We start from the raw sequence: 14,682 nt of genomic DNA, 5'->3' as shown, positions 1-14,682 counted from the left end.
TGACTTCTTGAAAAAATCTCTTCAATTTTTTAAAGCTTCTTCATTCAGAGGGAGCATTTATTTCAAGCAGTACCAACATTCTTCATAAAACTTCTCAATACCCCTGCAACTGAACAAATAACTGTGAATTAGAACAGATAACACATTCACATCTTTCTTCATAAATACATTTTATTTTATAACAAAATTTCAACATTAAAAAATCAACAGTGATGCTATATCAGTTAATATAATTTGTAATTATTCATATTCACACAATATTTTGGCTTGAACTCATATATTTTCTCTACTGTTCATGGTGAATTGGCTGTTAATATTGTACTGGTTTCATTAGTTACTGTATGAGGTATATTAAATTAATATGAATGCATTAGTTTTAAAAGAGCATTATTCTATTACAAGAAAGGTAAGGAGTGCAGGTACAGTATAAAACTACAAAACTAAATTGTATAAATGTTAGAGAATACAAGTAATAGATAGATATATTACTACTTGAACAAAGTTATACAGTAATATCATATTCAAATGATTGATGTTTAAAACTATTCTACCCATAACTGTAAATAATCAACCGTTGATAAAAATCGACTGTTATTCAAAAACCAACAATATTAATCAATATTTTTTTAACCAACAACTATAATTTTCCAGCTCAACAAAATACTTAATCATTTTGTTTTATTACAAAGATTACAATACACTTTTAACATACCTAATTAACTCAATATTTTCATAATAGTAAAAATAGCCCATTTGACTAGAGACCTTTGTACTTTCCATAGTAAATATTAAGTGAGCTCTTTTACTTTTCAATTTGTAGACATTAATAAAAATATTAATATTTCAAACAATTTCAATTTGTAGACTTAATAAAAATATTAATATTTTAAACAACAACAAGAGACCTTTGTACTTTCCATAGTAAATATTAAGTGAGCTGTTAACTTTTCAATTTGTAGACATTAATAAAATATATTTAAAACAATTTCAATTAATAAACAATAATAAAAAGATTAATGTTTAAAACAAGAACATTCTTGGAGATAGCTTTTCACGAGCCCCTGGGTGAGAAGCATTCTGCAGAATATTTTATTGATATACAATACTAAAATAATATAAAATACAGAACCCCATCAACCAGTACATATTACCGCTTTTACGAGACCAGCAGAGAAAATACAAGTCGTATATAATACAATATTATTACATAATAATCTTTATACATGGCTGGCAATTCAATTCAACAAATAGTGCTACAATATACAATAACTATTCAATTTGCACATTTATTAGTAAGTTTTTAAAGGCAAATTACTTTAAGCGGATTAATTCATATTTATTTACATTGGTAGATTGTGACGTTAATGAGAGACATCCAACATTTTTAGTATAATATAATAATGTAGTTGAAGTACATAATTTGTCATTAATAAATTTATTTTTTGAATGAATGGACTGGAGCTAATCGTGCTAAAGGGGAATTAGAAAACAGTTTCCTTCACAACCTGACCATATTTTAAGGAATGATTATTGATATTCAAATTTATTTAGGGTCGTTTGCACAGTGAAAGTTTAAACTAAAGATTAAATCCGTATCAAGTCTATTTTGTTATAATGTGCTTCATTTTTAGTTTTAACCACCAGCTGATTAAATCGAGTTTAAGCTTTGACTGTGCAAACGCCCCTTAATGATACATTGATATATCCGTCAAAAAAAAACAGTATTATTGTATTCATTGCATTAAAATTATTATAGAGTGAAAATGGGTTCCATAAAAACATATCTAAACCCTTTTTTCAATTGCATGTGATGTTTTAACTTTGTGATGTTCATTTTCTTTCATTTATCACGTCAATAATACACAATGAATACTAAATTCATGGTATTAAGCTGGGTTTACACCAAAGTTATCAACAAAATGTTAATAACTTAATCCTTATAGATTCTATTAAATTGAACGGAACTTGACAAACACACATGTTCATCATGTGTATGATAAGTTTTGTCCAATCTAATAGAATCTAAAAGGATTAAGTTATTAACATTTTGTTAATAACTTTGGTGTAAACGCTGCTTTAAAATGTGAAAATGGAATAAGTTTTATAAAAGCATACCAAAAAACCTTCTTCGAATATCATGTGATGTTTTAATAGAGATCACTTTCAATTATACGACATTAATAGCAGTCATCAATACACATTGAATAGATCTATGGTTACTATAAAATCCTAAATTTCACGAAACAATCTCAAAAAAATTAATTTGTACTCTTTTATTTGATGTGATGGTTTATTCTAATCTATCATTTCCACTACCGTACTCATGCATATGCTACTCTCATGTATGGGTTACCCTCAAAAGCCATTGGAATAAGATAACTGCCACAGAAATGAGATTCCTAAGAGAATTGGTGGGCAAAACGAGAAGAGATAGATGGAGAAATGAGAAGGTAATGTAAGGTGGGGTTGAAGGCGCTGATGAGTGAGGATATAAAAGAAAAGCAGCTCAAATGGTTCGGACATGTCACCAGGATGGAGGAATGTAGAGGGGTAGAGCAAGTGGTGGAGGCCAGGAGAGAGGGAAAACGGAGGAAAGGTAGACCGCGAATGAATTGGGAGAGCTACCTTGAAGACCTGGGTCCAGAGAGAGAGAGAGAGAGAAAAAAAAATTGTGTTCGAGAGAGGAAGTTCCATGAAGGAATGAGAAGAATGGCTGAGGTCCGGCAAGCGTGGAAGATACTAAGCTGTAATGACAGAAGAGGAAAAGGAAAAGAAGGTTTCCAAATATGGGGAGAAGTGGATGAAATCATGAAAAAATTGAAGGAAAACGTTATAATTAATAGGTTTAATTCAATTATAATTAGTAGGGTAATTCCACTTTCAATACTTAAAATAATGCTTTTAAATCTGTAGAATTTCACCTACTTTTGAATCGCTTTCTAGTTCCACTACTATACCAGATCCAACCCCCTTTTCTTTATAACAGTCTACTCTATTACATTATTATTATAAAAATTCGACTGAGTCACTGTAAATATTGTAGAACCGTTCCACAATTAATTAAAAACACACATATGTTGTCAAATTCTACACAGCTTTATTTGGTGCAGGACCATGGTTTCGTGACCACACAGCTTGAAAATGTGACCTGTATGGTCCTTGATCCTGTACCAAATAAAACTGTGCAGAATTTGACAACATATGTGTGTTTTTATTTCATTATTATTACAACATTTATCGGTTGATGTTACTTATAACATAACTTCGAAACATGTAACTTAGGGAATAAACTTTCACAACTTGCTCCAGGGATGAACAGGAAATCCATTCCTGTACAGGCAAATCATTTTCATATACTAGAATTACACCTTCTGCATTCAACTTTAAAGGTGCGTACAGATTTACGCGCCACGAACATGAGCAATTCACTTTTGATCAGCTGATGCCAAGCTTTGTATATCTGTATCTTACCGTTTCTGTAAAAATACAGATATAGTCAGCTGATTAGAAGTGAATTACTCATGTTCGCGGCGCGTAAATCTGTACGTACCTTTACAGTTGAATGCAGAAGGTGTAATTCTAGTATATGAAAATGATTCACGTACCTTTAATTGGTACCTTTAATGGTGTACGTACATTTATATTATTACTTATTAACATCAATCGAAATCAATATTTAATATAAATTACATTACTACTGTGATGTTGGCGAATTAGTAATGCGTTAACTTCAGAATGTAGAATTCAATAGGTAGTTAACGTTTGCTTGAGAGCTATTGACTAGAGATAGGCGAAATATTGCACTTGTACAACTAGTTCAAGCGAACATCGTTTGTTCACTTTTTACCAAGGAATTGAACTGCAGTTCATTTTGTACAAAGTTCATTGAATAGATCTATGGTTACTATAAAATCCTAAATTTCACGAAACAATCTCAAAAAAATTAATTTGTACTCTCAATTTGATGTGATGGTTTATCCTAATCTATCATTTCCACTACCGTACTCATGCATATGCTACTCTCATGTATGGGTTACCCTCAAAAGCCATTGGAATAAGATAACTGCCACAGAAATGAGATTCCCAAGAAAATTGGTGGGCAAAACGAGAAGAGATAGATGGAGAAATGAGAAGGTAATGTAAGGTGGGGTTGAAGGCGCTGATGAGTGAGGATATAAAAGAAAAGCAGCTCAAATGGTTCGGACATGTCACCAGGATGGAGGAATGTAGAGGGGTAAAGCAACTGGTGGAGGCCAGGAGAGAGGGAAAACGGAGGAAAGGTAGACCGCGAATGAATTGGGAGAGCTACCTTGAAGACCTGGGTCCAGAGAGAGAGAGAGAGAGAGAAAAAAAAATTGTGTTCGAGAGAGGAAGTTCCATGAAGGAAATGAGAAGAATGGCTGAGGTCCGGCAAGCGTGGAAGATACTAAGCTGTAATGACAGAAGAGGAAAAGGAAAAGAAGGTTTCCAAATATGGGGAGAAGTGGATGAAATCATGAAAAAATTGAAGGAAAACGTTATAATTAATAGGTTTAATTCAATTATAATTAGTAGGGTAATTCCACTTTCAATACTTAAAATAATGCTTTTAAATCTGTAGAATTTCACCTACTTTTGAATCGCTTTCTAGTTCCACTACTATACCAGATCCAACCCCCTTTTCTTTATAACAGTCTACTCTATTACATTATTATTATAAAAATTCGACTGAGTCACTGTAAATATTGTAGAACCGTTCCACAATTAATTAAAAACACACATATGTTGTCAAATTCTACACAGCTTTATTTGGTGCAGGACCATGGTTTCGTGACCACACAGCTTGAAAATGTGACCTGTATGGTCCTTGATCCTGTACCAAATAAAACTGTGCAGAATTTGACAACATATGTGTGTTTTTATTTCATTATTATTACAACATTTATCGGTTGATGTTACTTATAACATAACTTCGAAACATGTAACTTAGGGAATAAACTTTCACAACTTGCTCCAGGGATGAACAGGAAATCCATTCCTGTACAGGCAAATCATTTTCATATACTAGAATTACACCTTCTGCATTCAACTTTAAAGGTGCGTACAGATTTACGCGCCACGAACATGAGCAATTCACTTTTGATCAGCTGATGCCAAGCTTTGTATATCTGTATCTTACCGTTTCTGTAAAAATACAGATATAGTCAGCTGATTAGAAGTGAATTACTCATGTTCGCGGCGCGTAAATCTGTACGTACCTTTACAGTTGAATGCAGAAGGTGTAATTCTAGTATATGAAAATGATTCACGTACCTTTAATTGGTACCTTTAATGGTGTACGTACATTTATATTATTACTTATTAACATCAATCGAAATCAATATTTAATATAAATTACATTACTACTGTGATGTTGGCGAATTAGTAATGCGTTAACTTCAGAATGTAGAATTCAATAGGTAGTTAACGTTTGCTTGAGAGCTATTGACTAGAGATAGGCGAAATATTGCACTTGTACAACTAGTTCAAGCGAACATCGTTTGTTCACTTTTTACCAAGGAATTGAACTGCAGTTCATTTTGTACAAAGTTCATTGAACAGACACTGCCGTTCACTTTGTACAACTAATTCAATGAACATACACTGCAGTTCACTCTGTACAACTAGTTCAAAGAACTTGAACCATAGTTCATTTTAGATGAACATGCACTACAGTTCACTCTGTACAACTACTTCAAAGAGCTTGAACCATAGTTCATTTTAGATGAACATACACTGCAGTTCACTCTGTACAACTACTTCAAAGAACTTGAACCATAGTTCATTTTAGATGAACATACACTGCAGTTCACTCTGTACAACTACTTCAAAGAACTTGAACCATAGTTCATTTTAGATGAACATACACTGCAGTTCACTCTGTACAACTACTTCAAAGAACTTGAACCATAGTTCATTTTAGATGAACATACACTGCAGTTCACTCTGTACAACTACTTCAAAGAACTTGAACCATAGTCATTTTAGATGAACATACACTGCAGTTCACTTTGTACAACTAGTTCAAAGAACTTGAACCATAGTTCATTTTAGATGAACATACACTGCATTTCACTCTTTACAACTAGTTCAAAGAACTTTAACCATAGTTCATTTTAGATGAACATACACTGCAGTTCACTTTGTACAACTAGTTCAAAGAACTTGAACCATAGTTCATTTTAGATGAACATACACTGCATTTCACTCTTTACAACTAGTTCAAAGAACTTGAACCATAGTTCATTTTAGATGAACATACACTGCAGTTCACTTTGTACAACTAGTTCAATGAACTTGAACCATAGTTCATTTTAGATGAACATACACTGCAGTTCACTCTGTACAACTAGTTCAATGAACTTGAACCATAGTTCATTTTAGATGAACATACACTGCATTTCACTTTATATAACTAGTTCAATGAACTTGAACCATAGTTCATTTTAGATGAACATACACTGCAGTTCACTCTGTACAACTAGTTCAATGAACTTGAACCATAGTTCATTTTAGATGAACATACACTGCAGTTCACTCTGTACAACTAGTTCAATGAACTTGAACCATAGTTCATTTTAGATGAACATACACTGCAGTTCACTCTGTACAACTAGTTCAATGAACTTGAACCATAGTTCATTTTAGATGAACATACACTGCATTTCACTTTATATAACTAGTTCAAAGAGCTTGAACCGTAGTTCATTTTACCTGACTATTTACATCTATATTTCAACAACGTTCAGACAAAATTGAGCTAGAAAGCAACAAATGATCAATCTAGTTTGTTGCAACGTTCATTCAAGAGCCAGGATATTATAAATTCTGAATTGAATTTATAAAATTAGTCTGATCCGTCTAATTAGTCTAAAACTATAATTAAAAAAATTATGATGTATTGATATTGTAATAAAAAATTTATGATACACAAAGTATGAAACGAATAAAATAGGATTCGTCTAGCTTTCATACCACATTCAAATTTGATTTCAAGAGATTTCATTTCAGTAAAAACACACAAAGTATTGAACGAATAAAATAGGATTCTTATAGCTTTTCTACCACATTCAAATTTGATTTCAAGAGATTTCATTTCAGTAAAAATACAGGTAGTAGACTATAATGCTCATTGAATATGTGTGCTAGTATGAATAAAAAATAGGAATAATGGAGTCTTGTTACTCATGTAATATTCAAGGGTCGGTCAACTATTAAAATACTCGATAAGTGTTATGAAAAACTTGATCAATTTCTTCAACTCGATGATGGTCTTGCTAGTTGTTCCATACAGCTCATTATTTTACAATTTCTTCTCAAGTCTCCATACTTCTGGTAATAAGTTTTGATCTCAAGGATGTATTTAAAATGTATTCCAGTGATACCTCTAAAATTGAAGACCCTTTTCAAAGGGATCTCAATTTTTAGAGTGATGATTAACAATAGAAAAACGTTTTTCCTCTAAAAAGTGAAAAACTATGTTTTTCTTCAATATCCAGCGGAGTGTTCGTGGAACTTTTGAGAGAATTCGAATATCATCAGCGTTGACATATTATTTTCAAGACACGTAGATTTTCTATAGGCTCACTAAAATGTTTATAGTAAAAATCGGAAAGAAACATGGCGTTGTGCAAATATTTCTGCTCAAAATTACTGTGAATATATTTTTTTAAATATAAAAAATAACTGGGAAAGTACTAAGTACAGTTATAAGTACTAGTATTCATTCAAGTACAACTTCCTCCACAAACCATCCAGACTTTACCAGACACAATATTGCCACAGCTCGAAAATAAACAGAATGTGGATTTACTTTTAAAATGTAATTAATGCTGTTTAAGTACAATTTTCTACTCAAGCCATAGATAACCAGACACATGACTTATAGTGAGTTCCACGTTATAAAATCAGTGGAATTAATGGGAAGGCATTTTTGCCACTTTTTCACTGCCTTCTAAAGTAGATAACTGTGTTTCAAGAACAAGTTTTAAATAAATTTTAAAATTTCAAATAATAAAGGGTACTAAAAGTTTTCATATTGTTTTTATTAACCTGTGATTTAAGTTATCCAGGTAGATCTGATCAGATACTAATTTATTGTTGATTCTCGTTAATAATAATCAATTATATAACAAATAAATCTCATTTGTCAATAAAATATATTTTTCCAAGATTTAATAATAGATTTTCATAATTAAGATGAAATATTTTGGTAGTTCATAATATTTCTACATAGTCTACAAACAGCTTGCAACGTTGCGGAGCTAGAATAGTATAGAGATAGAGCTATCTGCTATGCCTGATGACAAACAAGGATAGCAACACCAATGTTAATCAGATGCCGACTTTATAACGTGGACCTCACTATAGATTAGTCGCTAACTATGACTCAAAACTGTGCTTAGTGGAGATACTCCCTCCTTACAATCGTAACAGTACTGTAATGACAACTGTTATAATTACTATAGAGAACCGCACGAAAATAGTCTGATGGGAATTAAATTAGCTTAGTACCTTCTCACCCATAGACGTTGCCGATTTGTCAGGTATGTTCTAAAAATATTAATCAATTCTCATTTATAATCAGCAGTGGATAGTGTTGACCGAATCGAATTAGAATATATTATGTTGAAAAATTAAATATCTTATTCTTAAATATTAAATTCGTAATCTGTATTCAATTTCAAACATATTTTGTAAGGCAATAAATTTGATTTGATTATGATTTGAATCTTATTTGACAACGTTGCATTTACTCTTATCGGACTATTTTCATGTGGCAGACTATAGTATTGTATTGACTATTGTAAGTACAGCTTTCCTCACACACCACACCGATCGCAGAATTGGCCGTCAGTAGAATTGGCCGTCTCGTCTAGGGCTCGAAATTGAGCAGATACTCGCGCAACACACTGGGCAAGGGAAGTAGTTTATTGACCGCCATACCTGGCCGCCTGTCCATGGACTGGTAAATCGCCTGCCGTGCTATCTGCTTCAGTGTGGGTGGTCGGGTGTACACCTGAAATACATATTGACATTCTTCATTTTCCAAATTTGATTTTTATTCACAAAAACAGAGGAGTCCCGTTTCAAGACTTGCTTTCTCATGAATTCTTGCTCTGCTGGACAGTTTAATTCAATTTATTTACAGCCAACAATACAGAAAAATGTAAACAAGGCAAAGTCAGAATATTATATAGTATTTTTCTTTAGGGCTACTTTTAAATATAAATAACTAGTAGTTCTGTGAACAGTAGACCTCACGCAGTATTCTCATCCACAAGTACCTGATTGAAACTATAGACCTTAAGGGAATACAGCAATAGACTGGCTTCTCCACACATCTGTGTAATCACTTGACAGCTGATTTATGATGAATAATTCTATAGTCTGATTTTTACTCTAATATTGGCGTATGAAGGAGGCTCCTTTTTCCTTTTATAATATCCTTGAAAAGCAAAATTTCCAAAAACCTTGTATATACGTCGACTCGCAATTAAAAAAGGAACATACCTGTCAAATTTCATGAAAATCTTTTACCGCGTTTTGCCGTAAATGCGCAACATATAAACACTTAAACATTAATAGATATGCCAAACCGTCGACTTGAATTTTAGACCTCACTTCGCTCGGTCAACAAAAAAATGTAAACAAAGCAAAGTCAGAATATTATAGTCTTTTTCTTTAGGGCTACTTTTAAATATAGATAAAAATATAAATCTGCGTACCCTTTTCAAATAATTTCGTCACGTCATGTTTCGTCAGATTTATTTTTATTTATTGTCACACAAATTTTTGTACGAGTACTCATTTGAATTCTTCATACAAGCACATAAAAGTAACATAGAATAATTATACACAACAGACAGAAAAAGAATAAGCGTCTGATCTTATTGGATACGTATATGTGCGAGTGCACGCTTGATTATGCATGACCAAGCTTGCAGATGAGAAACAAAATCTGGAAAAAGCAATAGGAACACTCACCCTAAACACGTGCACTTGCTGGTTGCATTCAATGTCAGCAGCTACAGTCAAGTCACAACGTGTTTAAATGGCACTTTTCAGAAGTTGTTTCTCGGCTCATGCATGATCTGACTTGCACATATACACATTCAATACGATCATACCCTAATATAGGTCCTTATGAGGGTGATTGAAATGAATTGAATTTATAAAACATCAATAAATCTACTAATTTTGAATAGATTTTAAGTAGATATCTATGAATGCTCAAACTATTTCACAAAATAAATGTAACTCAAGTGGACCTATCGGTCTGTTCGTAACAGTTCGCTTAGGCTACGTATATTGAAAATTTAATTTACACAGATAATTATTACTGAACGAAAATCCAAATTAAATGCTGTAGATCACCCTGAAGACTTCTGCTACTGCAAATATTGACAACAGGGTAAACAGCTAGATGGAAATTTGATGAGCGCTACTATTTCCCGGACAGACAAATATTTTTTGTATAGTAGCGCTTATCGAATTTCCATCTAGCTGTTTACCCTGTTGTCAATATTTGCAGTAGCAGAAGTCTTCGGGGTGAATTAAAGCATTTAATTTGGATTTTCGTTTAATAATAATTATTAATTCATTTGAATAATTGCAATATCTCAGTAATTTCCACCTTACACATAACATATAACTTGAAAGTTCTAAAGATTAATTTAACTTGAAGTTTAATTGGTTTGAGACTGTCTAAAAAGTTACCAAAATGTTGTTATACCCCATCAAAGAATTTTAAGAGAGAGCTTTATGCATACTTGGTAAATAAGGCTTATTACAGTGTGGATGAATTTTTTAATGATAGTACTTGAATTCTGTGTTGCCATTGTATTATAAATGTGTTCTTACCATAGTTATAGTCTCAACTTTTAAATTATATTAAATATTGTTATTCTGTCATTTATTTTGATGTTTCGACTTGACCAGTATGTTTATCGTTTTTGGCACAATAAAATGAATTTGAATTTGAATATAAGATTATTAAAGTGAATGAATATAACAACCATAAGAACCACTACCATAAGAATCACTACCATAAGAACCAATGATATTATTTTTCTGTCTTTCAACTCCCAGAGATTTAGATTTTTCACTTTATAATCATAAGCTATCATAAGCTATACTTGAGGTTTGAAAACTAGGATTCGCAGCCTTTACCTCTCTCAAGAGGGCACACAGCGCAGTGGCCCTGACCGGAAACACGCCGGCCTCCTGCGCGCGCAACAGTGCGGCGAGCGTCGCTTGCGCGGCCGCGTGCGACATAGCCATCAGGTAGAGCCACACGATGCGCAAGAACGTTTGCGAATCGCTCAGCAGCAGATCGTCGCGCCGCGACACTGTCACCACAAAGTGGAAGAGCACAGGTTGTGCGCCGGCCGAACGCAGGTAGATCGAGGAGGCCATGGTGAGCGATGCAGAGTCGCACGCCAGCTGGGAGGTGGACAGTTCCAGGTCTGGGTTGGCGCCGTACTGCCAAACAAAATACAACAATCATTGATTTTACAAAGAAAATCACACCGAATTAATGAACGTTCTTCCAATTCATTCAAAACTTTCATGTAATGCACATGTTGGCCCAATACGTGCAAATGACGACCAGCGCTGGCCTTCATTTTTTTTGCTCTGCAACGTTGCCAGATCATTTACAAAAAATGTTTTTTAAAGAGGAGCCCTTCTAACTGTATAATTCATTGAAGACCAAAATACAATCTTCCGACTACTTTTGACAACTGGGAAAATTATTTTTGAGAAACTTTCTCGCGTTCATTACCCACTTATCTTTTGAAACAAACAAGTTTCTAGCATGTCGAAAATTTCATGTTTTCTGCTCGAAATGTCTTGACATTGACAAACATAATCATTAATTAAAAAATAAGTATAGGTCGGATAAAAATGATCCAGACACCAATAGAAAGGAGACATTCTCCTCGTTAATATTTGATATGAAAGTCTTGTGCATTACGACGCCCCATGATTCTGAGAAAAGTGGAATTCAAAAGAGAAACAAATTTTCGCAATGTTTCCAATTTAATCAAAAAAGTTGAATTTCCTTTTAACCCTTCAACCCTGGAACTTTTTTAGCTCTACTAGGATACCGGGGATGATATTCTACATCCAATTCTGACGTTGAATTGGAAATTTGAGAAAGTTACAATTCTATAAGATTTGACAACCTTGTAATTTCTTCGGATGGAGAGCCAAGTCTCAACTTATTTTTACACAGACTATAGATATTGAACCAACTAACCTGAAGGAATGTGAGCGTGAGACTGTAGACGTGGTTGAGATCGGCGGGCACTCGTGCCGCTTTCACCATGTTGATGACGGCGAGCAGAATGTGCGGCGCACGCTGCGAGAAGCGGATGTTCGGGTCGAGGCCATGCTGTAGCAGAAGCACCAGCAGCGAGTGGATAAAGTCCATGTTCTGCTGTGGAGCGCGGCAGCGGGCTAGGCCTGGTCCAAACAATCATATTAAATTGTGTCGTCAAGTAATAGAGAAACGATATCAACGGTCAAAACAATGGAACTCATATATTAAGTTTTGTCAAATCATAGAGAAAAGATTTCAAACTTGAAAGGTTACTTTATTGTTGACCGGTATTTTGAATCATGTAATATTTTATGGAATTCAACTGTGAAGAAAAAAATGTTTAGTAACATTTTCATCTAAAACGCACCCAAACCTCACAAATCAGGATTTGAAGGAGACAAAACATGAATCTTTTCAAAAATACTTTTGTCTCAGATCATGTGTACCGTAGAGAAAAGATAGCATAAGAACATCGTATAGGTCAATCATGTTCAAATTTGAAGCCAATTTTTTGTTAACTCAAGCCGATTACTATTGACTAACTGTCTATTATTACTGTTTTGGCCGGGTGAGAGTGTAAGAACGGCACAGTATGAAATACTACCAGCGTCACATAGCTTCACGAAAAAAACTACAGTTGAACCTCTGTATAAAGAAGTTGATTATCCCGAGAAAAAATTCTCTGCAGAGAGGTATTCGTTATTGAGAGGTTGCTCTGTGAAGAAAACTGCCACATTCTTATGGATCTTATAATATATCAAGGGCGGTAATTAAATTATTTGGGCGGTAGTAAGTGTCTTATTGGCCAAACATTTGAAGAATATACCACTCTCATCAACATTGAAATCGCTTTTCGGTTCATAATATTATATAGAACTTTTCGGAGAACATTTTCTTTCCAGAATTCACAAGAGGGTACATATCAACACTAGCACTTTCACTCGATATCACTTTTTGGACGATATCATCCCGTTTTTTTTCAAATTTTCTAACCAGTCGTTTGCTTTAGAGCTACTGTATCCCAATGATACTGAAATTTCTAAAGCCTTTTCATTGATTAAAATTCCCTGACAATGGAAGATTTTTCTCGTGCATTACAGTCACCAATTTTATCACCGGTTATCAGTATCATCAAATGTACAAATTTACAATGTTGCAAATCATTAGCAACACTTAGTTTTAGAATCTGATCACGATTTTTTAGAAATTGAATGAAACTGAGTACAGTGAACTTAACCAGCAAAATTGAAATGTGTAACAAAAGCAAATGGTGGGAGGATGGAAAAATCCAGCATTCCCGTTCCTTTATCTGTCAAAGTGCCAACGGCCATACCACGTTGAATACACCGGTTCTCGTCCGATCACCGAAGTTAAGCAACGTCGGGTGTGGTCAGTACTTGGATGGGTGACCGCTTGGGAACACCACATGCTGTTGGCATTCATTCCTTTTTTTTGGTAGAGAGTTAGTGGGGAGGATATTTTTTTATATTCTTCCCAAAGAATGGACATTGATATGTCCAAAGCTCCGCCAATTTATGTAGATGCATAACAATATGATTATTATCTATAGTTATTATATTACAAATTGCTTTTTCATATAATATACAGTTCAATAGTTATTTTCTTAGTCTATATTATGTAAATTCATCTATAACTTTGCTGTATTGTAAGCTATTGTATACAAGTGTATAAGCCAGTATATATTGTAATCTACATAAATAAAGTACTCAATCAATCAATCAATCAATCAATGGCGAGTTCTAACAATTGAAATGTGTGGCAAAAGCAAGGATAAGAAAGTCTAGTCGTTTACCGGCCTGGTCTACGAATGACAAGTTCTTGGAAGTCTATTTCCAGTAGCTTGCATTCAATTTCCGACATGTGTTTCATCTTTTATTGACTGTCTACCTACTGTTTGATCCTCTTCCTACTTGAATTGCCATTTATTTCTAGTCCTATAGTCCATTATTATTGACCTTTCTTCTGAAACTAAAGAATTCTTTGAAAATGACTCTCTGCTTCCTATACACACTACATTTTGTATGTTGAAGTCAAGAGAAAACTTTGTTGTTGAGAGGTCCGAAATTCGTCAAATAGAGGTAAATAAGCAGCCAAAACTCTAAAATGTCATGGGACGAGGTGAAAATTCGTTGTTTAGAGGATTTCGTTAAGTGGAGGTTCGTTATAGAGAGGTTCGAGGTTATTAGGACTACCTACGACTATGCTTGAGTTAACAGTGAAATTTGGAACAAAAAAGTCCTATAACATGATACATCTTCTTGTGATATCTATGGTCAAGTCGAGTCATATAGATCTATTGAAGTTTTTTAGTTCATAGC

The 14,682-nt window shown here is 33.7% G+C and overlaps 1 protein-coding gene and 1 non-coding gene across 2 annotated transcripts in view; one reads left to right on the top strand and one right to left on the bottom strand.

The window, feature by feature from the left end:
* Positions 1-8,272: 8,272 nt before the first annotated feature.
* Positions 8,273-14,682, bottom strand: part of LOC111049778 (ankyrin-1) — a 30,788-nt gene continuing 24,378 nt past the window's right edge. The window contains exons 10-12 of the mRNA XM_039438435.1: positions 12,281-12,486; positions 11,191-11,502; positions 8,273-9,037 (exon numbers count right to left, since the gene is read on the bottom strand). Coding sequence (XP_039294369.1) covers positions 8,894-9,037; positions 11,191-11,502; positions 12,281-12,486 — 662 coding nt within the window. The 3' untranslated portion in view covers positions 8,273-8,893. The remainder of the gene's footprint in view (positions 9,038-11,190; positions 11,503-12,280; positions 12,487-14,682) is intronic.
* LOC120353734 lies at positions 13,663-13,781 on the top strand. The gene has a single exon (XR_005572552.1). It is a non-coding gene; the product is annotated as a 5S ribosomal RNA (ribosomal RNA).

Source organism: Nilaparvata lugens, chromosome 11 (assembly GCF_014356525.2).
Source record: "Nilaparvata lugens isolate BPH chromosome 11, ASM1435652v1, whole genome shotgun sequence".
In the NCBI taxonomy this organism is placed as follows: Eukaryota; Metazoa; Arthropoda; class Insecta; order Hemiptera; family Delphacidae; genus Nilaparvata; species Nilaparvata lugens.
This window is presented reverse-complemented; position numbering and strand designations above follow the sequence as displayed.